The following is a 24,922-nucleotide window of genomic DNA, read 5'->3' as shown; positions in this document are numbered from 1 at the left end:
TTAAACAATCTCTGATGTCAGAGCACGAGCTATAAGAAGTCTTTATGTGAAAACTATTCTTTCTCTCAATAGGCCTTGGACATATCATATGACTCCTTCCTTTGTTTCTTCATTAGACATGACAATTTTCCTTCATAATTTAGCATTATCATGGCAGATCTGGGCCAAACAGTGAAAGAGTAGAGATCTCAAACCCTCTGTGTCCCAGAAGCTAGATGATATGGATCTCCTGGCTCAGTTGATATAACTGTTTGGAAGTTACCACTCTACCATGTATTTTACAGAGCAATGCTTTTATCTATCATATCCATCAATCATCATGTGTGAGAGAGGAGACACCCTCACACACACAGCCCATGCTTTTATTGAGTAATAAAAGGGGGAATGATAAAAATTATTGAGCGCCATCTCCTGACTCCAGAATGTTGAAGCAAAGGAAATAAAAATATGGACTACCCAGGGTTCTGGACAAAACAAGATGGCATTGGCCTATCCTAATTTAGAAGAGCTATGTGTCCAGGGAAAATCCAAATTAAATGGAAATATGCAGTATGCCGAGTGTGTACAGAGAACTAAGAATCAGAGGCCACGACAGATTTATTAGCAGACACAGAAAATAATCATAGAACAATTCTTAACTTTTTCCTATTGCTCTAGACGAGACTAGTCTAAAGGATATGGTAATTCTAAGGTTATAATTGATTGCTATCCTCAAGTTCCAAGACAGAATATTGTTAGAATACTGTTTTCAGAATTGCACAAAACTAACAAAACTCTCGACATTCTCCACACTGGCAACTTTTTTTTGCCTTGCATTGACAAGCCAATATTAGCCCTGATTTGTAAATTGTTTTTCCCAATTTAAGAAAAGTGTTTGTAGAGCAAACAGAATGTAGAACAGGTAAACTGTTGAGGCACTTTTACACAAGGTGAATAGTGAGCACCTATTGCAAACAGCACCATAATGGTACAGCTGAAGTCTATGAAAACAGAGTGGAACTTGATTGAGACTTCAGATAGAGATCAAATTAGTAAGTAACATTTTAAGAGAGGCATCTATTCTCCATTTTAACACAATACATAAATGTGGGGTATTCCTGAACACTACAGCTGAGTCAACTGGATTGTGTCAATAAGAATGGATCCTACATTTGGAGATTTCCATCTATTTTTAATGATGATAATAAAATATTAAATTGAAATTTAAAATTTAATAGGAATTTTAACACTACTCAACGATCTTTCTTCTTTAGTAAGCTGGATTTCTGTGAACATTATGCAATTTATAGATTCATTTCTTTTCCAGTTGTACTTTTTAAAAATACTCTTTAGTCAAAATATATTTTAGCCAACTCCATCTACTAGCTTTGTACAGTAAATAGTATTCCCACCCTGTATTACTTTATGGATTGTAGCCATTCTATTAATACATTGATTGAAATGGATTAAAGTGTTCTGATAGATAGCAATTAGCTTATGAATGGTTTGCTTATCGAACATTCAAAGTTATAACAGACTTCCCCAGGATTACCTGCAACTCGGTTCCAATGGTCATATGATTGGATGTCAGATGCTTGGCAACCAGCCCACATTTATGGCTCTTTGCAGCAACCTGCAGTTATGTGACCATGTTTTATGATGTTTTTGTCAAGAACTGGCCTTTTACTTTCATCCAAAGCACCCCACGGCAAGCAATGGGTTTGTTGCATGACTGTAGCATTTGCTTAACGACTGCTGCAAAATTGGGTCACTCATGACAGTGACCTGCTCGATGGCTATCATGACATATGTTTCTATTCTGTTTTATGTTGCATCATGCTTGACTGCATGTATTCAGTGTTAGATTCTTTATTTGCAAATAAGACCAGTAAATAATAATCCCATAGTTATAGGTTCCTTGCATTAGGCCAGTGATGGCTAACCTTTTCAGCACTGAGTGCTGAAACTGGAACGCATACACGTGCTGGAGTGCCGGAACCCGGAAGAGATTCTGGGTTGGAGTGCCGGAACCCTTCTGGGTTCTGTCGCGTGCATGCATGTCGGCCAGCTGCTCTCTTCCGGTTTCTGGCATGCACATGGGCGCCAGCCAGCTGGTCTTCATGTAACCAGCCTGCGCGCTGGAACACGGAAGAGCAACTGGCCACCACACACATGCACACAAGACCAGCTGGCCGGTATCCATGTGTGTGACAGCCTGAAAGAGCAGCTGGTGACAGCACGCATGTCCACAGAGAGGCCTTTGCGTGCCACCTCTGGCATGTGTGCCATAGGTTCGTCTTCACAGCATTAGACCATTGAGTGGAATTGGCAGGCATCAAATCAATAGCTATATTTATTTCACTTTCTGCCTAGTCTCTTCTGAAGATTTGTAGCACATTTTGGAAAAGGTGAATGTTCCATTTCCATTTTATTTATTTATTTATATGTTGTTCCAATAATATTTCCATGTACAAAATTTTTTAAAATATTTTTTATCCTGCCATTATTATTTTCAGAAATAACTCAAGGCAGTAAGCATATCTGATATAAACCTTCTTCCTTCTTCCTGTGAGGTGAGCCTGGGCTGAAAGAGAGTGACTGGCCCAAAATCATCATGCTAGCTTTCATGCCTGAGGCGGAATTAAATTCAATTTCCTGGTTTCTAGCCCGGTGCCTTAAACATAGCACCAAACTGGCTCTTAGTTTAAACTTCTAGATTATATAACAACTGTTCTGTTTTCTGTGTTTAACTCTTTTTCCCAATATTTTGCATGCTGATCTTTCTGTTAATAATAAGCTAGCATTGAAAGGTGGTACAGTATACATTGTAAGAAATGGGGCATGAATGATACTATTAACGTTATATGTGCACAGGTTGAATTATGCCCTGAAAGGCGGTGGGAGGGGAGGCAAATTAATCTGGAACATTGCTATTGTATGCAGGTTATACAAAACTAAAGTCAAGGGCAGAAAATAATTGGTCCTACTTTTTTCTTTGGAATAAAATCTATTCTTCTAGAAGAAAAGCTTCTGTCTAGGATGTTGATTCTCTGGAACTGCTACTTGATAATGCCACTTGCAAATAGCTGCTCTGTAGTTCTATTCATTAGGGTATGAACAGGGTCAAGGATCTTAATTAATTTTTCCTCACCAACTTTGACTTCTTATCTGGACTGAAATATATTTAATATTAGCAATATTTCCTTTGGCAATTGTGTTGAAATGATTCTGTACCTGGAAACAAAGAGAGGTTAACTCTTTGAAGTTAATGCTTTTTAAACAGAAATATCTCTGGGTTCATATAGTATCATCCCTGAGATTCAAAAGAAATGAGCTCTTAACTCTTCTGGAAACTTTCCAAGCCGGTGTGTGCCAATGCAGTTAGCTCTGCCTTAATGCCAGACATACTTGGAACCAAAAGTAATAAGAAAGCCATTCCCTAGTTCAATGCTCAGAAATTAATTCCTGAAGTACCAGAATAGGTAAGAGGAAATCATGCAGGAGTGAAAGACTGCCTACAAGCTACGTATTCACATGTGTCATTTATGTGCAGTGAAAATATATGAAGCAATTTAGAAAAGTCAAACTAAGGAACAAGAATGTTCATTCACATCCAACTTACCAAGATTTATTTTCCAACTACCTTCCAGATGTTCTGCTGATTTCTTAAAAAATTAGGCACTGTTCTCCAGAGTGTGTGTTGCATTGCTATAAGTCTACTCATGGATGCATGAGGGAATATTTCTTTCTTACCATTATTAAGTATAATGGCAAATGCAGACTTACACAATTAAATAGGGTGAATTGTAAATAATATTATTTCAAATATTCTAGCATTTGTGATCAATTTTAATTCAATTTTATATATGTGTAACAATCCTGTATGACAGAACTGATTTATAAACTTGTGAAGGAAGGAAATCATAGCTCTTCAAAAAGGAGCTAATTCTAATAGAATAATTGCATAAGATTTTAACATGAAAAAGTAATAATATGCCAAGAAAAAATGTTGTTCTTCTGCTTTGGATTGGGAATACTTTCAGTTTATTTTCCTAAATGTATTTCCTTTAATGTGTTTATTTTTAATTCTTTCAAATGCTCCATGGGGTGCATTAGAGAAATGCAAGTTAAAGCAGGTGTGGGGAAATGAATTTGGCTCAAGAGCTACATTAATTCCCCACTCCTCCCTGGGATAACCCAACGGCTAGGTTAATTAATTGATTAATACGTTAGGAATAAAGCTTTGTGAAGAGGAAGTTACATCTTCTCTCTGTACTCCTGTAATGGTATGTGGAAATGAGCTGAGGGGAGGAGAAATTTTACTTAGGGAATGATCAGACAAGAGGGGGGATCCCGCAGCTGTATAAAGAGAGAAAGAAACTCAGAAAGGGTCCTAACTTGCCAGGATGTAAAAAGAGATGGTGGGAGATTTGTACTTTCAGATCTGTAAGATTCTTTTGCTGTAGCCTTACAATAAAACAGAATTAGCTCATACCTGGGAAGGCTGACTGCTTCATCCCTGTCTTTGTGTAGCCGTCTTTTCTCCAATCAGGTGGAAGCTCCCAATTTGATTGATAAAATTACCAGAGAATTTAGGAAGATGGCCATGGCAGCTGCCATATGTCCTGTGCAGTTCCTCTTCAGTGGAGTTCAGAAGCACCGTCTTCTACCAATGAGATGAGAAGATAAAGATTATTTTTAGAGGCTGCATAGTGTAGGTTGATAATCCTTGTTTAACTTTTTTGCAGCATTCTGTGTCACTTTGTATGCAGTTCCTACGCTGGAACAATTTACAAGGAATAAAGAAGAATAGATTAAAATTGTCTCTCTTCCCCTGTTTTAAGCATGTTTTCTCTCATGTTCCAAATATACTGAGTGGTTTGTGCTTTGCATAAAGCAGACATTACTGATTTCCTAGAATCAGCTATTTGCACTGCCCTGCACTGTCCTTGAAACGTAAGAGAAAGGTCTTAGATATCTTAGATTCTCATTCAGCATGAGGATTTGCTTTTGCAATGGAGAAGAAGGTGGAAATTGTCATTCATGCATGCAGACCTTGGCACATTCAAAGGGATTTTTTCAGTTTTAACTTTTGGTTAAAATATCCTTTGGTTGAGTTGCTTTTCTGAAAATACCTTCTGTTGTAACTGTGTGTGTATGTAGCTATTGGACTCCTAAATCTATATGGTAGTGCTAGATGCAGGTTAAAAATTTAAGTATCCAGCTATTTTCCTGTTGACATTTATCTGTCAGTGGCTCCATTGCTAGTACCCAACATTAAACACTGAGAAGTGGTAGCTCAATGCTGCATGACATATGGAAATGTTACTATGGTGGTTCTTTATTACTATCTCTCAGATGTGTTAGATTTCCCTGGAGATAGTTACATGCTGCGTAGTCTCCTGCTCTTTTTAAGACCCTAAAGGTACATGCCAGTACTTCCCATAAATCATCAGATAAAAAAAGACGTTGCTTGTTTTTCATCAGTATGATATTCTTTAAAGTGAGAGGAATAAAATACTGTTTTTTGTGTTGTTGTTGAATTAAATTTTATGGAAAATTGTGGTTTAGATATTTGTCTCTTTGGGGATCAGATTTGGTCTTCATATAAAGTAATTATTAGTAGGAAAGTACATAAATGCATGCAATGTTTCTTGTTTTCTTTCTAAAGCGAATTCTTGCTTATAGACGTTATTGCTGCAGAGGGACTTACTGGAGTTAGTAAGCTTATGTTTAAGCATGACTGCAAATAAAGAGATAGTTCGTTTCTTCCTTGAATATAAATCAAGACTATGAGCGTAAGTGATTTTATGTGAAGTGGGATTCTAAATCTTTATTATTGCTATAACAAAATGAATGTGTGCATGTGTGTTTATATAAACCAAATTGACTTTGGGATACATGTAAGTATGTTATTATAGGATGAGAAATGATTTTTGCTGTGAATAATTATACTGAAACATTGAAAAATTACCATCACTGCAGATACACATGCTTACAGAATTCATAAAAATATTTACTTCTGTACAGAAAGTGAGAGCATGCATAAGCTACATATCTGATTTTTATATTCCTCTAAGGGTTGTTTTTTCCAATAATTTTATTATACAAATAAAACTCTTATAGCTGCAGAATATAACAAATACAATTTATATTTTTACTTTTTTTTAAAGCAGAGTGCAGAAAACGAAAAAGAGAAATTTCCCCTTCATTCCCAGTTTGTTTATTTATTTTGTTTGTTTAAGAAAATGTATATAGCTACCCAACTCACCCTCTGTGGCTTACACAGCTAAAAACCCAATATAAAAACAATGAAAAACAATAGTCTCCCACTCCCATGGTGACAACAGCAGTCATTCATATAAGCCAGTGGGTCTCTTTTCTTCACTCTGGTCCCTTTTAAATACCTTTTGTTGCCATGGACTCTGGCCATGGACCTCCAAGATTTAACTCAAGATTTAAATCATAACATTTCTTCAAGCCTTTGCAAAACTTCTGTGATGACATCACGGTTCCCCCAGAAGTCCACAGACCACTCGTTGAGAACCACTGAAATAACCCATTTCATGGGATCCATTCCATTCTGAGTTCCCCTGCACCATTGGCAAAACCAGGACATCAAGGCCTTGCAAAAAAGTTTTGGAGCCGGGGGGACGACAGCTCTTATCTTTGTGGAGATACTGTCCCACAGGAAGGGAGAAACCCCGCTATATGACCTTAGGAGAGGTGACTCATAGCATTAGCTACATCCCTGCTTTGGTGGATCAGGAAAAGACGGTCCTTCAAATAACTTGGTCCCAAGCCATGTAGAGCTATAAAGGTGACAACCAACACCTTGAATTGTATCTGGAAGCAAATTGGCAGCCAATGCAGATCCCACAGGAGAGATGACACAGGTGCACATATAGGTCTGCAAAAAAACATGTGGGCCACTGCATTTGAACCAGTTGAAGTTAGTTTCCAGATACTTTTCAAGGGCAGCCTCATATAGAACTTGTTGCAATAGTCAAGACAGAAGTGACTAGGACATGAGTGACTGTAAGCAGGGATTGTTGGTCCAGGAAAGAGTGTAACTGCTGAACAACCCACAGTTGTTCAAAGGCCCTCCTGGCCAAAATTGCCACTTGCATCTCAAGCAGCAGTTGTGAATCCAGCAGTACCCCCAGATTATGCACTGGGTATGTTTGAGGCAAGCAAGACCAGAAGTGGCAATTCTCTATGGACCAAAGAACCAGAACTATTTTAATCTTGTCAAGGTTCAGTTTCAGCCTGTTGTTTCCCATCCAGACCTTAACAACCTCCAAATATTGGGAGAGGAAGGTCATGTAATAATTTAACTCACCATGGGCCAAAACATATAACTGAATGTCATCAGCATATTATTAATATCTCAATTCATGGTGGCAGATGATTTCATCCAGTGGCTTCACGTAGATGTGAAAAAGAAGTGGAGAAAATACTAAGCTCTGTGGAATCCTTGAAAGCTAAGGACGAGGGGCAGACCTCTAGCTTTCTATCAACAGCAAGTCAAAGCAACCACAGAGGAAGGAAGTGAACCAGGACAACACAGAGTCATCCTCCCCACTCCCATCCCCCAAAGCTTCTCCAGAAGGATATCATGTTGAATTGTATCAAACACCACCAATAGGTCAAGTAGAGCAAAGATGGATGAATTACCTCCATCCCACTTCTTTTCTTCATCCATTCATTCCCAGTTACTAGCTTATCACTGATGCGGCCAAAAATGCATTGAACATGAGCAAAGCGCACATCTTCCAATATTTAAATGAATTAGTATAGATTTCGTCAGACTCCATGAAGTAGGTCTACAGGGGCATTATTTAGATGCTTGATTATTGCAGGTTAGGAAGTAATTTGTCCTATCTCCTGCCCAATAAATTGGAAAAAGTGGTATAGAAACTTTCCCTTAGGATGTGAACTATCTAATGTCTTTTGTTTAAAAAACACACCCTGATATTCTTGTGCTTTGTATAATTTTGAAAATAAGATTTTAACACTAATGTAATAGAAAAACTAACTTTGAAGACAAGTCATTAGCTTGTCAAGTCATTAGTCAAAAGTCTGTCATAACTTTGACCAGTCATTAAATGACCAGTCATAACAAGTCTACCTGTAGTTAAGTGAATTAGAGAGGTGCTATCTAAGCTGCTTCAGAATGCTATCTGGATAACCTGGACTTTAAACATGCTTTAGTCCCTGTTGCCTTTACTTAAGATAGTGTATATAATGCTCTTTCTCATTTTCCTCTGTGAAATAAGAGTAATTGCTTGACTCAAAATCAGGCATCACTAGAACTCATGTTCTCTTATTCAGTGCCTTAACCGGTAGGCCAAACTGGCTGAGGGTTTTTTAAGAGTCAATTGAAAGCTGAAGAACCTGAAGATCAATGAAATGGAGCAATATGATAGAGGACAACAACTTGCTCTCCCTGTGATAAAATCAATAGGTAAGGGTTCTCAGGTTCTTATGAACTTGGGAAATTAGATTTACAACTGGGTTAATGGTATAAGCCAGAGGTGTCAAACTGGTGGCCCGTGGGCTGGATGTGTCACGTGCAGGCCAGACCTACCCCTGATCCGCGAAGGGGGGAAATTTCACAAAACATGTGACAGAAACGTGACATTACGAGTTTGACACCCACAGTACTTTTAATTTAACGTGTTATATGAAATTTGACAATAGTTGTTTGTATAATAAATTATTAAACAAATCCTAATTTAACATGATCATCAAATTCAGGTTTGATATAGTAATGATCTATGAAGGAAAAGCCATATATCACACTATATAATATTCCACTTATAAAGAGGTTGTTAATTTTGTTTTGAAAATTAATGTAAATGCGTCATAAGTTAGGTTCTGGATAAATTGTTAAATGAAAGTTTAGCATTTTATTGTTAACTCCCAAGCAGCGAATATTTGACTTTCTCCAATAAAGATTAATTTTGTTTTCTTTTGAGTAAATAGCTTTACATAGAAATTTTTAAATGACCATGGTTATAGATGTATTCAATAGGCACCTGCATTATATAAATCTGAATTTCCTTGCCACACTAGTAGTACATACAGTTTTTTTCAGTTTGTTTGTTTTGCATTCTTTCATTTTTTGCATACTTTTATTCATTTAAAAATTTATAACTTTCCTGTTCTACAATGTTTAGAATGGCTTTCATATTCGAAAATCTCCTACAATAAAATCTCAAACCTGTCACTATAACTATTAAAAGCAGATTAAAGTAATGTTGAAGGTTAGAAAAACCCTACCTCCTATCGTGAAGGAAAGTTCTACCTTTCTTTTAAATGTTAGTAACAAACTGCATTTCTGAACTTTATCTGAAAGAGTGTTTAACATCCTCTCTAAGGATCTTTTCTATCCTACAGCCATTCTTACAACTTTTATTGTCCAAAGAGCATAACTTAGGAAGTGGGGAAAACATATTCTCTTGAATTTGTGCATGGCAAGACCTCTTCATGTGAAGCAGCTGAGTCAAAAGTAATTGGCAGCACACTGTGCTTTCCTACTGACCAGGTTTTCCCCTCTGCATGCAGAATTGCTTCTCTATGTACAGTTGGCCCTTGGCTAAATTATGATGCATTTCATCATCCTTCAGAACAAATAATGTTTGAAAAACATGACTTTCTAATATGAAGCCTTTTTATTTAGCATTACTTGGTTTAGACTCACATGGTGAGGTATGCCCATATACTGCAGTATGAATATATAAATAGTACTGCCATGTATTTGATGTTTGCCTGTTTCAAATGCACATTTTCTTCTGCAGTCTCTTCATTATTTTTCTCTGTCTCATTAAAAGATTTTGTGATGTCTAAAATCATGCTTTCTGTTCCTGAGGGGAAAGAGCATAGCTATTGAGCAGTGAAATCTTATCTGTGTATTTCCGCACAGATAGGGATATTTCCTAAGTGTAGCTATTTCTTGAGCATTGAGCACCTATTTAGACATAACTCAATCTCTTGATCTATAACTTTTAAAATCAAACCAGCTTGATTTTTCCTAGCTTGCTTGAAAGTTTTTAATTGAGTATAATGTACTTGGGATTATAGACTATAAAGCTTCATGGTATACAGAGTAGTAACATTATTGAGATTGAGAGCATAAATGTGTATAAATAAATATATGTAAATTGTGTAAAAAGTGTATAAATAAATACATGAAAACAATATTGGAAACCAAACCTTATGTACATTATTATAAATAAATAATACTGCAGGTACATCCTACAAACTAAATTGGATTGAAAATGAGTTGTATAAATAGCAAGCATTCCCAATTAAAGCTCCAAGTGCATCAGAAATAGATTATAGAGAGAGGGAAATATAATGTTGACTCCGAACATGTAATAAAGCAATAATTATGTGTGAAAGCAAATAAATTTGCAGAATATTTTTTATAATGCTCAGTTTATTGCAGGGCATAAATAGGAAGTCAATTCTTTTATCATATTAACATGTTACCTTTCTACTTGGAGGTCAGGAAGCAATTATGAAGTTCTACCTTTATACAGTTGAATTACAAATTATAGTTATTTTATTAACATGTTTCCTTGTCAGATATAGTGCAAAAATGAGGAGAGTGGATAGAATATTCAAATCTACCCTCAATCATAGAAGTTCACCAAATTACTTTTGACTACACATTCCTTCTTTGTTGAATTTAACACACAAGGATAAGAGGAAGAAGGGAGAGCTCGAAACATTAATTTGACTACCTGAAAAAAGGTCAGGCTATAAACCTGACAAACAAATACATAAAAATATGCATTCCAACTTACAACTCTATCAGGAAATACATAAAAAGGTTAGAACAGAAGGAATAGAATTGACCATTTTACTGGGCATTCAGTTCTAACAACCCAAGTAGATGTATTACCATTCTAATTCATAATTTTAATAGGCTCTTAATATAATAAGGTCTTTAGGGAACAGGTATCTTGCATAGCCTTCCTCAGCCATTAATGAGTGTCTTTGATATCTAAAGGAGATGTCGTGAATTGGTAACAAATCATTTTCTTTTTCATTTTCTTCAGGAGATTTGAGGGTTAAAGGTTATGTAGAGCTAATTCACTATCTATTTTATTACTGTTCTTCCAGAAAAGCAGACAAAATCTTTACCTCTGGAGTAATGGTAACTGACAAAAGACACTATTTCTTAGGGATTCTATTTCAGGTTAATAAGATGGAAAACCAGAATATGAGAGGGAGGGGGATAAGTCAATTTTTACCTTACTAGCATTTCCTAAAGACAATAACCTTTTGAATACACCCAATACTTGGTTTCAACTGTTTGTCCCCAACAGCTCTGGTACAAGACAGTAGGAGCAAGGTTGCTCATACTGTCAAATGCTGTCCAGTTGGCCCAAGGGATAGCGAGTCTATATTTCAGTTATTAAATGAGCAGCAAAACAAATTGAGATTTTTTAAATAGTATAGTCTTGAACTGAATGTTTGCATGATGAAGGACTCCCAGTTAAAACCTACTCTATCCTCAACTGCTAAAGTTATTTTTCTGGCTCATAAGGTTATAGACTGCTTATGTTCTGCTTAGAGAAGTGTTGCTGTAGCAACAACACTCATTTTGTACAAATATTAAACAATTTTGTTCCCCTCCTTTTAGTTTTCAGCTGACATCGGTCTCCAGTATTGTTCATATTGTACCTAAGTTAGAAATCCCTCTCCTATTCTTTTTTTTAAAAAACCTTTTATATAAATAAGAAAGAATATGAGTGGGCTTAAATTCGTTCTTCATCTTACAGTTTGAATATTTACTTTGTCAAATACTTCCTGTCCAATAAATAATTGCAATCTTTTTTTACAGTGCAATAACTTTAATTTTTTTAAAAGCAAATTTTGAAAGGCTTTTTTTTTGTAGTCAAATGTTAATTAAAATGATTGTGTTTTATCCAGAATTCTCATGGTTGAACTCAAGACAAAATTAAGATGAATTTAAGATGTAAAAAAATGAGTTAAATCAGCAATCCCCAACCTTTGTGCTTGGCAGCCTGGCGGGGCCGGGGGGGGGGGTGTTGCGGAGAGGGGAACCAAGCAGCCTGAGTGGTGGGACATTGCAGATATGTGCACACAGCTCAACTCACACGAGCGGCAGGCTGACACACATGCTCAGGCACACACAGCTCAACTGCAAGTTGAGTTGCGTGTGTGTGTGCACCAGCCTGCCACTTGCACAAGTCAATCTACGTGTGCACCGGCCTGCTGCTTGGGTGAAGTAGGCCATAGCCAGTAATGGGCCACAGCCCAGGGGTTGGGAACCTCTGGATTAGACAACAGAAATTATTTCCAAAATTGTATTCTTATGTTCAATGTAAACTTGTACAATTTATTAATTAAATGCTGATATATTTTTTCTTTGTAGAGTTTCTCTTGCTTTCTGTCTCTCTGTCTGTCTATCTCTTTCTCTCTCTCTCTCTCTCTCTCTCACACACACACACACACACACAAACACACACAAACACACACCTCTATCTTGATGAATTCAGTTCATCTAACTTCTCAAAGAAGTCTGTTAAATGTGCTTGCGTAAATGCCAACCCATTGTGTAATGTACTTAAGTACAATGCGGATATACTCGGAAATCATAGTGGATGGATTACATACATAAGAACAGCACTTACCTTGTGTATGTAATTTATTTCATGAAGTTCACTTATTCGTAGGTAAAGTACCAAATTAGCAAAACAAAAGTGCCTGGTGACATTGTTAATAATCATTACAGAAATCTGCAAGATAGATTCCAGACTCTGGCTGCTGTGATGCTGTTGAATTCAGAGTGCATTGCAATGGAAGAGTTTACACAGCAGAATTCTAGTGTCTTCCAAATGTTATTCACAATGTGCAAATATAAACAGCTCTTAACTCAGTTTCCTGCTTGTAGTAAAGGACAGCCTACCATCTTTGTTGCTACCCAGCAGTTCAGTTTCCAAATCAAATGCATAACTGTTTTAAAGGTGAAAATAATATAGAATTAACAGTGTCTTGTCGTGTTTGTTTTCTGTCTCTTTCTTTCTTTTTCTTTTTTTTGTAACCTGCAAGACAAGAATAAATAATGTAAAAATGTTCCATTGGTGACGGCAAATCAAGATCCAGAGCAGTGCATTGTTCAATGGACAAATTCTGGAAAAGATTTTTTTTAAGAGACAACACTTTAGCAATAGCACTTAGACTAATATACCGCTTCACAGTGCTTTACAGTCCTCTCCTAACTGTTTACAGAGTCAGCATATTGCCCCCAACAATCTGGGTCCTCATTTTACCCACCTCAGAAGGATGGAAAGCTGAGTCAACTCTGAGCCTGATAAGATTCGATCTGCCAAATTGCAGGCAGTCGGCGATCAGCAGAAGTAGACTGCAGTACTGCAGTCTAACCACTGCGCCACCATGGTTTTAATTTGTATGTAAAGGAAGTCAGGAAGCTAGAGGTGATACTGGTTTTAATTTCATCTTTATATTGGTGGGATTTTCTTTCTGGTCATTTAGAGACAGAAGAAATGCTCTCGGACTACCTATAATACTTCTCTTTGCATTGACCATATTTTTAACAAGATGACAAAATTGTATTTCTCATCAGAAGGAAATAAAAGAGGAATTTCATTGAATTTCATCCTATAAAAGCATCTCAAAGATTTATTTAGAAATCTGCTTTTTAAGGATGGCGTAATGGTTTTAACAGAACTATTTTTCTCAGAATTGTAGAACTAGCAGCTAGCTGTGGTTTGGTATTATCAGGAGTTCAAGGCTCCCTTATCCTCAAATTAAAACAATTTCACTTATTTCAATATATTTTCCTCTATTCTAAATAGATGCCACTTTCTTTCCTATAGTTTTATTACAGTCACTATGTAGTAAAACACATGTAAAAGATCTAGTATAGGAGCCTGTTCTATTAGTACTTCAAAAAATTACAAATGATAACATACATATCAAGCAAAAATGTTCATTTATAAAGCACTTTTGTACTCTATAATAGGCTTAACATTAGTTATCTTTGTTAAAATCAATTTACATGCTAAACAGTCCTATCATAGATATACATAAAGTCTGTTTAGATGCTGTTTTATAGATAACATTTTATACAATTTTTAAAAAATCAGATTTGACAATCCTTAGCTGTCTCTAGTGCTCTTTGTATGTAATTTACAGGACTAGTAACAAACATTTAAATTGCCCAATTTTATAGTGCTATGTATATTTTTAGTTATACAAAGTTTCCTAAGAAAAGATATTAAGATGTGACTCCATATTCTGGCTACTTGAAGTTGATTTCCCAATATAATTGGGATTCCCTCATGGTCTCTTTATATAGGCTAAAGTATAATTGTGCATTTAAAAAAAAAATCTCAACAATGCTGACTTGGGGAAATACTGTCACATAAATCTACCAAAGAAGTATAAACTGTATTCACTATAAGATCAATTTAATAGTTTTAAATTCTTCTCCATATCTCAAGGAGATTTAAAATTCACGTTGAATAAAATATGTCTTAAACCTCTCTGGAGTTTCTTGTATTTATCTGTCATTAACTCTGAGACTGAAGGAACTTGGCATTAGGAATCAGGGCAGTGCTTGTGGTTGCTGCATTTGGACAATCTTTTCTGTCATTAGGTTCATTACTTGGTTCAACTGTGTACAGTGTTGACTAGTCTCCTTGGGTCATGTATTGGAGCAATATGTTAGTGACCTCTTCAGAGATCAGTAGCCTGACCAAATAAGCTTGCCTCCTATGTAGGAGGACTTTACCTGTCAGATTTTTCCCTAGCGAGCTAGACTGGAATAATCTAGCACACAAATAGGACACAAAAATACATGAACTTTTGGTTTAATGTAGAAAATTTAAAAAGCATACACTTTATTTATTTATTTATTTATTTATTTATTTTTATGCATTTAGTTTTGTCAAACATGTACAAGGTAACAGGTCTAAGTATAAACATGGACATGAACAAAGGAAATGAATACAAATACATGGGGACAGTAGCACAGGGACGGAAAGCACGCTGGTGCGCTTATGCAGGCCCCCTTTACGGACCTCTTAGGAATGGGGTGAGGTCCACGGTAGACAGTTTAAGGTTGAAACTACTGTGGGGGTTAGAGGATGTAACAACAGAGTCAGGTAGAGCATTCCAGGCGTTGACCATTCTGTTGCTAAAGTTGTATTTTCTGCAATCGAGTTGGGAGCGGTTAACCTTGAGTTTGTATCTATTGTTTGCCCATGCATTATTGAGGTTGAAGCTGACGCAGTCGTTGACAGATAGGACATTGTAGCAGACAATTTTGTGCACTTTGTGGAACTGCAGTATATTAAATGTGAGTGCCTTGATCATTGTTCAAATTATTGTTCTTCTTTCTCCTACTCACTCCATGTTAACATCTAGAAGAAACTTTCATGGGGGAGGGGGCAGTTTCCATCAGTTCCTTTTTTGGTAATAGCCACATATGATGGCAACCTATTTATTTTTGAGAATCAGCTCCCAGAGAGAAAAGCATTATTTCTGTGCAAAACACAGAGTGTTCACTATGGCCTTTAAAGCTCTATATAGTTTAGATCCAGGCAATTTTTGATAACCTCTTTCCCCTTTCTTCACTGAGATCATCTAAAGAGGTTACCTGAGTCGCCAGCAGCTTGACTTGGGTCGAATAGGGGTAATTGCCCTAGGTCTGTGGAATATGCTGTCTCGTGACCTGGAAAGGTGTTCAGGAGTAGGGATATTCTTGGTTGACTTTTAAAAGATATTAGAAAAACTTTTTTTTTAAATAGGACTGCAAAAATTGATTATTTTAACTTTGATTTCAATATCCCTGGTTTTAAGTCTCCTTTTATGTTTTTTATTGTAAGCAATTGAGAACTTCGATGTGTAGTACAGCTTAAATAAATAAATTCAATCAAAAGTTTAAAATATATGGTTTTTTTATGCGACTTAAATTTTCTCTTTATTTCTGTCTGTATTAAGTTAGGTCCTTGATTTGAAAATCTGTTATGACTGGTGAATTGCAACTCAATAACGTCTCCCACAGGCCAAGTAGCTGGTTCATGCATTAAACTTACTAATACAAAAAATGAGGAATGTCTGGGAGAAGATAACTGAAAAAGCACGCAGTTTCATCTTCTCCTGTTTTATTCACAGCAGTTAGTGACATCCTTCTCCCAAAGAAAGGAAAAAATTCAGGCTTTGGATCTGAACTTAAATGAGAGTTAATTGAAATTTGAAATACAAAACTATTCTCAGAAAAGTAGACTCCTTCAAGTTGAGCTTGACTTCTGGTGATTGCACGCAGCATCCATACAAAGTGGGTGAAAGAATATGACAAATTAGAACAATAATAGTAAAGATAATTAGCTTTTCCAACAGCTTGTAGGAAATAACATTATTAAGTTCGATCTATGAGCCTTCCAAAGAGAAGATTCTAATTAAACCACTTAGGTGCTCTTGAAACTAGGTGATGTTCTGTTTGATCCACATAAAAAGAAGAATATCTTTGAATCTATTAAAATCAGGGTTTGGGAATGAGGTTAACATTGTGCACATGAACAGGTTATAAACTAACTTGCTATTTTCATTTTTCTTGAAAGCTGAGCAATAATTATTCTACGAATGTGTGTTACAATATTTTTAATTCCTTCCCAAGCAATGAAATTCAATATTTTAGGTACCTATGCATAATCCTATTTTTCTTTTGCTGATGCTGTGTTCTGAATTCTCTGTCTATAACAATCCAAAGGAAGTTTTTTTTTTAAAAAAATGGTTGATATAATGTGAATTGCAGAGTGTGCTCATTACCAATGTGGATGCTGTCTTCACTAGGTCAAGAATCCAGTTCAATGAATAATACATATAATCACTAAATGAGCTCTGCTTTTATCTGTATTGCCAATTCAGAAACCAATTGAAATTGTTTGCTGAGCTTGGAAGACAAACCCAAGTATGTGCCTTACATTTATCTATAAAAGAAAGATGAGCTCATCTTAATTCCTTGAAATAGAGGAATGGGATTAGACTGATGAGGCATATAAAGTTGCTGTACTAGTATGCTGTACCAACTGCTTGCAAAGGGATCTGAAAAATGTAGTCTTTTTTTTTTTTTGTAATCCTACAGGTGAAACTCGAAACTTAGAATGTCGTGCAAAAGTTCATTTATTTCCATAATGCAACTTAAAAGGTGAAACTAATATATGACATAAGACTCCTTACATGCAAAGCAAGATAGTTCAAGCCGTGATTTGTCATCATTGTGATGATTATGGCGTACAGGTCATGAAAACCCCAAATTCAGTGGTCCAAAGTCCTCTTTTCTGATGAGAGCAACTTTTGCTAAAAGCACCAAAAACTGGTTCAATGACCGTGGGATTACTGTGCTTGTTTGGCCTCTCCATTCTTCCTCCATACTCTGGGTCCTTGGTTTCCAAATGAGATGCAAAAGTTGCTCTCATCAGAAAAGAGGACTTTGGACCACTGAGCAACAAGACTTTGGATCACTGTGCTGCATTAAGACCAGGGTCAACGCAGCCGTCTACCAGGAGATTTTGGAGCACTTCATGCGTCCTTCCACAGACGAGCTTTATGGGGATGCTGACTTCATTTTCCAGCTGCCCACACTGCCAAAAGCACCAAAAACTGGTTCAATGACCGTGGGATTACTGTGCTTGATTGGCCAGAAAACTCACCTGACCTGAACCCCATAGAGAATCTATGGGGCATTGCCAAGGGAAAGATGAGAAACATGAGACCGAACAATGCAGAAGAGCTGAAGGCCGCTATTGAAGCATCCTGGTCTTCCATAACACCTCAGCAGTACCACAGGCTGATAGCTTCCATGCCATGCCACATTGAGGCAGTAATTGCTGCAAAAGGGGGCCAAACCAAGTGCTGAGTACATATCCATGCTTATACTTTTCAGAGGTCCGATATTGTTCTATGTACAATCCTTGTTTTATTGATTGCATGTAATATTCTAATTTTCTGAGATGGTGGATTTGGGGTTTTCATGAGCTGTATGCCATAATCATCACAATTATGACAAATCACGGCTTGAACTATCTTGCTTTGCATGTAATGAGTCTTATCTCATATATTGGTTTCACCTTTTAAGTTGCATTACTGAAATAAATGAACTTTTGCGTGATATTCTAATTTTTCAAGTTTCACCTGTATGTGTCAAACATGTTTCTTTATGTTTGTATTTTGGAAGCATAAATATTCATCTCCATTTTCCTTCCAGGCAGTAGATTTTCTCTTGACCTGGTATGTTTTCAGTTTTTCATATATTTTCTCTGCAATTTGATTATTTTGATTGTTTAAAGACAATTGTAAATTAGAACTCTAGGTTGAAATGTAAATGCCCTGCAAGAATCCATTAAAATCCAGTTAATGCAATAATAGCCTCATTTTGCAAATAAACTCAAAGTTAGTAGCCTGCAAAACATTTTAATAGCATACTGACAGTGCACGCTATAAATTGAGAACACATTTTGAGAAAAAATCTTGACTAATTGTGTATATTATGGAAAACAATTGCTCTTCCACTCATTTGTTCTGGAATTATAAAGAAGAATCTACAGGGGAAAAGTTTAGATGTTTTCTTTGGCCACTTGAAACTTTAAAGTGTATAAATTTTAACAAAAAATGACGTAACACATTGCTGTCCTTTAATAAGGATGCCACATTCCCCAGATCTAAACATCCAAAATTATATATTATATGAAATATTTTCCAATTAAACAAATATATTATTTTGCTTAATTCAAAAGGCAGTTGTAGCATTTGTGCTAAAAATGAAAGAGAATGCAGTCACACAGAGACACATAATAGATAGAAGCATTGATTAGTGAGTTATTGGTTTCTTTGGCTGAAATGAAAACTACCTGAGTAAAAGAAATGGAAAAGTTTCAGAGAGATCATTATTTTCCTCATCATCATTATTAATTCACTAATCCATGGTTCCCATTATAATTCTTAAAATTCTGTACTCTACATTCTAGTCCTTGACATTTAAATTTACTTAAAGTTTGTGTCAAATTCATTTTGTTGATTATTTTCTGCAGCAAAGAGATTTGATATCAGATTTTGGCTTTTTTTTTTGAACCTTGATTGATCTAGAACTCTACGGCAGAAATTCTGGAATACAATTACTTGCCTTCAAAACAACATTTTTAAAAAGAGTTTTGCTGTTCTAAATGGACATAATTAGTAACCTAAAGGTTATTCTTTGAGAGAAATGGGCAGTACAGAAATGTGAAAAATAAGTAATAAAATAATAAAATAAAGTAAAATCATGTTGGATTACAGAAGAAGCCTGGGAACCCAGGCACTTACTTAACACTTTCCATGAATTTTTGCAAACAATATTTATTTAAATTAATTAGCTGCCTAACTCCAGTGGATTCTGGAGGATTCTTGCTTCCATAAAGGGGAAATAATTTTTTTCAGTCACATTAAATTCAGGCAGCCATGGTGGAGAGAAAATTTATGAATATAAGTCTTGCTCATGTTTTTCAGATCTCTCCACTGAATATTAAATCATTGTTTAGAATAATATACAATCTGATTAGAGATAGTCCTCACTTAACAATGATAATTGGGACCGGGGTTTTGGTCCCGAAATGATGTTGTAACAGGTGATGTCATGTGACCACATTGCTTAGCAACAACAATGCTGGAAGTCCCTGTTACCATTGCTTTGTGTAGATAACAGATTGTTAGTCTAAACAGCATGTGATCATGAATTGTGACTTCCTGTCACCTCCTAACAAAGAAAGTCAATGGGAGAAGCCAGCAGGAAGTTGCAGGTCCTAGGTGGCTTGCAAGTTTAGATACAGTAGTTCAATAGTACAATTGCACACTCTTTTCTTCCCTGTTCTCTTTTTTCCTGTATACTTAAACAAGCTTTTAAATTCACTTTAAGAAAATGAATTTTGAGTACGGTTAGTGTGTCTGCATCCTATGCTTTCATGCTATCAGTATTAATTATGGTCAAATGTACAAAATAGTCCTTCACCTGCAACCTTTCATTTAGTGATCGTTCAAAGTTACAGTGACACTGAAAAAAAGTAACTTAAAACTAGTCTTCGCACTTACAACTGTTCCAGCTTCTCCACATCATAGATCAGAATTTAGGTACTTGGCAACCAGCATGCATTTAACAATGGATGCAGTGTCCCAGGGTCATGTGATCACCGTTTGCAACCTTCCCAGCCAGCTTCCAACAAAAAGTCAATGGGGCAAGCTGGATTTGTTTAATGACCACATGTTTCACTTAACCACTGCAGTGATTCATTTAATAATTGTGGCATAAAAGGTCATAAAATTGGGCGTGATTCACTTAACAACCTTCTTGTTTAACAATGGAAATCCTGGTGTCAATTGTGGTTGTAAGTAAAGGATTAGTATACTGACAAAGTTGGATACAACATAAGAACAATTTCAGTGTAAATAGTTGATCTAGTAAATCACTCTCTAAGATAACTTAATTTTAAGTGGTTTACTGCCAGATTTCTAAATGATTTCATTTTGCTACAGAATCTTAAACAATGAATAAGCATTTTCTGCTGTTAAAGGTTACGGATGAGGCAAAAGTTTTTGCTTTCTAGATCTTTAACCATTCAATGAAGTGAAAAGGACACCCTTGTTCAGTCATCTCTATATTTATTGTTTAATATGCAAATGTCACTTTTATCACAAAGAATGGCAAGTATCTGGAAAAAACATTTTTTGCAGGAAATTTAAAGGGGGGGGGGGAAATTGTGTTCATGAGCCAAAGCTCTTCTGCTTTGCATTTTTGTTGATTGTTTATATTTAAATTATCCCTCTAACCAGCTTTCTGGTTTCTTGATTGTTATTATTTTTGTCAACATTGACTAACGCACCAGTCCTCCTTCAGTAGTTAAAAACTGAAATCTTTATCTTAAAATAAGGTCTGGGAGGTTTCTATATTTTAAAGGGTTGATATGGAGTTAGGGTTGTGATTCTGTGCTGCTATCAATTAACTTAATTGACAGAATCATTCTAGAGGAAGAGAGGGCAATATTTAGCAACTGCATCATTTTGAATAAGAGTCAGGTGGCAGGAGGGGAAGTAGTTGCCTGAGGCATTAACCACATCTTGTAATATTTTATGTTATGTGTAATCAGCATTTATTTCAAAGCCCATGACAAAACAGAGCTCATTACAATCTCTTAGCTTAGCACAACTATTCTGAACCTGATATTTTCCAGATACCATGATGATGAACTTCAGGAATCCCAGCCAGTGTGACAACACACAATAATCCCAACACATTTTTAAAGGGACACTGAAGAAGATTGATTTAACATTAACTTTTCTAGAAGTGTTCAGTATATTCCTTCTACATTTAAGAATTTCAAAGCAAAAGTAGTGATAGAATTGCTGTACAGTTATCAAGTTTGTGCCCTAAAGGAATTAGGCCTTTGGGTTATTTATTAATGATTCTTCAGAACCTTATTTGCGGATTTTCTCTGTGCATCTATCATAGAATTGTGTTTGGAGTCTGGGTTTCAGGCTTGTACTTGGATTAATTTATTTAATGTTTTGTCTTAGGTGATGTGAGTGCATCAACCATACTGCTAAATAGTTTATTTTTGAATTAGCAAAGAACTTCCATATGGGCTGGCTTTAATTTTTGCCCCCAACTGTGCATGTGGAGTGGGTATTGAAATAAGTTCAATGAGCATTTATGCCCTTGTGAATTGTACAAAGAAGCAGAGAGACATTTTCTTTTGCTGAATTTATATTACAGAGATATCCACTGTGTTCTAATCTTTTTTTTAATCTAGTAAATATATCAGGCAGGTCTCACAAATTCTATGTATCTTTTTCTATCAGACGAGTTTCTAGCAATTCCTGGAAAAGCGACTGTTTCGTTTCATTGCTTCTCATGGATCAAATCAATCCAATCAGCTTGATAATTACTTTGTGCTGTATATCAATTGATATTTGGTGAATAGCTTCCTGATTTTAAGTTGTGCTCTCTTTATTCATTTTTATCGTTGTTTCGTTTTATCACTTACGCTGGCTAAAGCCTATTATAAAATAAAATCATGTCATTGCCCTAGCATAATTTGTGGGACTCTATAAATTTATCCCTCGCTCAATAGTTACTATATTTACTTTGCATCAGGTGAATTTATTTAAGTTAACAGATTAGCATTTTAAAATAGTAAAGGTTTGCCTGTATATACTTTAAATTTGACGTGTAATGGATTCATACATTCACTCAATTCAAGCTGCTTGTCATGTAATTTAAAAAAAATTATATATCCTAGAAAATTAAAAGAAGTCCCACAATATGATTGCTTTTGAGTGTGGTTTGCAGGGGCAACAAAGGCTTATGTATTTTTTGTGATAATAGATATTGGTTGCTGCTGTATTTGCATAGCTTTTCAGATAGCGTAAACTACATCAAATGTGTTTCTAGATCTGTAGTTGTAGACTTCCTACAAAAATCATTTAATATAATTTATTTTACAGTATACAAATCCTTAAATGTTTCACAACAGGAAAATTGGTTGTTTTAATCTACGGTAATTGATACTTCAGAAAAGCCATGCTAAAAACTATGTATGAGGTAAAAGCTTTAGCGACTTTTTAATTAAAATTATACTGTTGATAGAAATAATTTCAACAAAACAATATAGCTGAAACAATGTGAAGTACATAAACCTGGTATATGAATTATAATACACCCCACTGTTTTTGAAATAGACCTCTGAGGAAGTCTAGAGGAAAACTGTTACGGTACAAATGCTATGATTTCTTTGCATCATCTTCTGGAATTGGCACAGAAATAATGCATATTGTAACTCAGACTATCCAAATAATGTAATAGTCAGTGGTACTGAAACTGAAAGATTCAAGAGAACCATTTTCAAAAAACAAATTGCATGCATAAATTCCTGGTAAATTGGAGGTATGGAATGAATGGTAGCGTTGGAATGAAATAGTCGGGCTGCATTAGCTCTTCATTCTGAGGTATTGAGCACACAGAAAGATAGAAAAGGAATTAATTGTTTGTAATCTGTTGATTCCTAAATATTTCTCCAAAGACCTTGCAGTGTGATGGTCTCAGTTCTTAATATTAATATTCAATATCCCTTTTTAATTTTAGCATTCAAATTACCTGCTGGTAAATAAAGCAACTGTATTATTCCATGAACTTTTTAGTTGTATTTTTCTGATCCATTTTTTTCAATGCTCAGCTAAACTTGGGATTATGATCCTGTCATTTTAATACACTGCATCACGTGAAAACATTTTTTAAAGAAATGCATTTATACTGAATAAAAAGACTGGCTAGATTGACATTTCCTCCCTTCTCAGTCTGAGAATAGTTTGCAGAGTCAGCAAGTAATCTCTGCTCAACTCTTTACAGAAAAGAGCAATCTCTCTCTCTCTTTCTCTCCCTCTCCTCTCCCACTCTCACATACACACACTCCCTGTCTCTTTTTTAATAGTATACAATTATTGGGGATTGGCATCACCAGGAGTTTGATTTTTTTTTTTTAAAGTAGCAAGTCTGTATGAAACGGTTTTTGTGTTTTATGACAATTACAATACTTAGTTCACTGGAAAGGGTACCCTTTGTCAGAAGCTACATGGGTAAAAAGCTGGAATATGAAGACAGATAGACTAATTAAGCAATTCCATGACAAATACCCTAATAATCCAAATGGGGGAGAGGTGGTTAGATATCTGATTAACCCCCCCCCCCCCCGTTTATTTTCTTTACAGGACACGCTCTTCTGTTGAGGGGGGGCAGCATGTCAGGCTTGGAAGCCATCTTTGTATAGGGCCTCAAGTCTGCCACATATTCAAACATATTCTATTGTGGGAAACTGGGAGGGGGGATTGTATGGTGCATGGGACATATGTAGCCACAATAACATTCCTTCTTGGAAAGTCAAGGTCGCCTTGTCCCTGTACCTGGACAGATGTGGATGGGAGGAATCTTCCTTCATAGCAATGGCTGATTGGGCCATGTGATAGACTTGTGGGTGTTGGAGCAGGGTCTTGAACTTTCAACTGGGTGGGGAAAACCTGGAAGTTTTCAGATTCGGGTTTTCTCAGATGTGCCAACATGGCTTCTCTAATAAAATTGAGCATTAAGGAATTTCAAGCCTTGAATTCTTATTTGATGGAGGATGGTATTTGAAACCCTGACACAAAGCAAAATAAGCCGTGGGTGGATTGATATAGACAGACATGAGAGCAAGTTTGATATAATTGTTAAGGCATCTGGGTAGAAACTAGGAGAATGTGAGTTCTAGTGTCTTTCGGCCTGAAGCTGCTGTGTGACCATGAACCAGTCACACTCTCTCAGCCCTAACAAATAGGCAGTGGCAAACTACTTCTGAAAACTTTGCCAAGATAACTGTAGGGACCCAGGAGTCAACACTGATTCTAAGTGTATGTGTGCGTGTAATATGTATGCAAGTTTGTGTGTAATGTTAATAGATTATTTGAGTTAGAAATAACCCTAAAACATTCTCAAATTCCTTCCCAAGTTCTTACTTCCAATACGTTTCCTAGGAAAAATAACATGTTTTTAGAAGTGCACAAGCTTGTCATGAGAAAGTTGTGTAAGGCAGCTTTGTGCTGTTGGAGTTAACTTGGTTGTACTTAAAACTCCTAATTTGAAGTGCTATATATTTTAGGTGCTATATCTCACCAGTTAGTATATTTTTTTCTTATAGGCAAACCAAACTTTATGAAAACCCCTGAAGATCAGATTGGGATTTCTGGTGGTGTGGCCTCCTTTGTATGTCAAGCAACAGGCGAACCAAAGCCACGCATCACTTGGATGAAGAAAGGAAAAAAGGTCAGCTCCCAGCGATTTGAGGTATGTAGAGAATGAACATTTGCTTGTAATTTTGGAAGA

General features: G+C 36.0%; 1 protein-coding gene across 7 annotated transcripts in view; it reads left to right on the top strand.

Moving 5' to 3' along the window:
• Positions 1–24,922, top strand: part of PTPRF (protein tyrosine phosphatase receptor type F) — a 549,550-nt gene that overhangs the window by 269,222 nt on the left and 255,406 nt on the right. For all 7 annotated transcript variants that reach the window (XM_081946120.1, XM_081946118.1, XM_081946119.1 and 4 more), the window contains one exon: positions 24,738–24,883. In XM_081946120.1, the coding sequence (XP_081802246.1) occupies positions 24,738–24,883 (146 nt within the window). The remainder of the gene's footprint in view (positions 1–24,737; positions 24,884–24,922) is intronic.

Source organism: Natrix helvetica (assembly GCF_964273705.1).
Source record: "Natrix helvetica genome assembly, chromosome: 3".
Lineage (NCBI taxonomy): Eukaryota > Metazoa > Chordata > Lepidosauria > Squamata > Natricidae > Natrix > Natrix helvetica.
The sequence above is the reverse complement of the archived record's forward strand: the minus strand, read 5'-3'. Positions and strand labels throughout refer to the sequence as shown.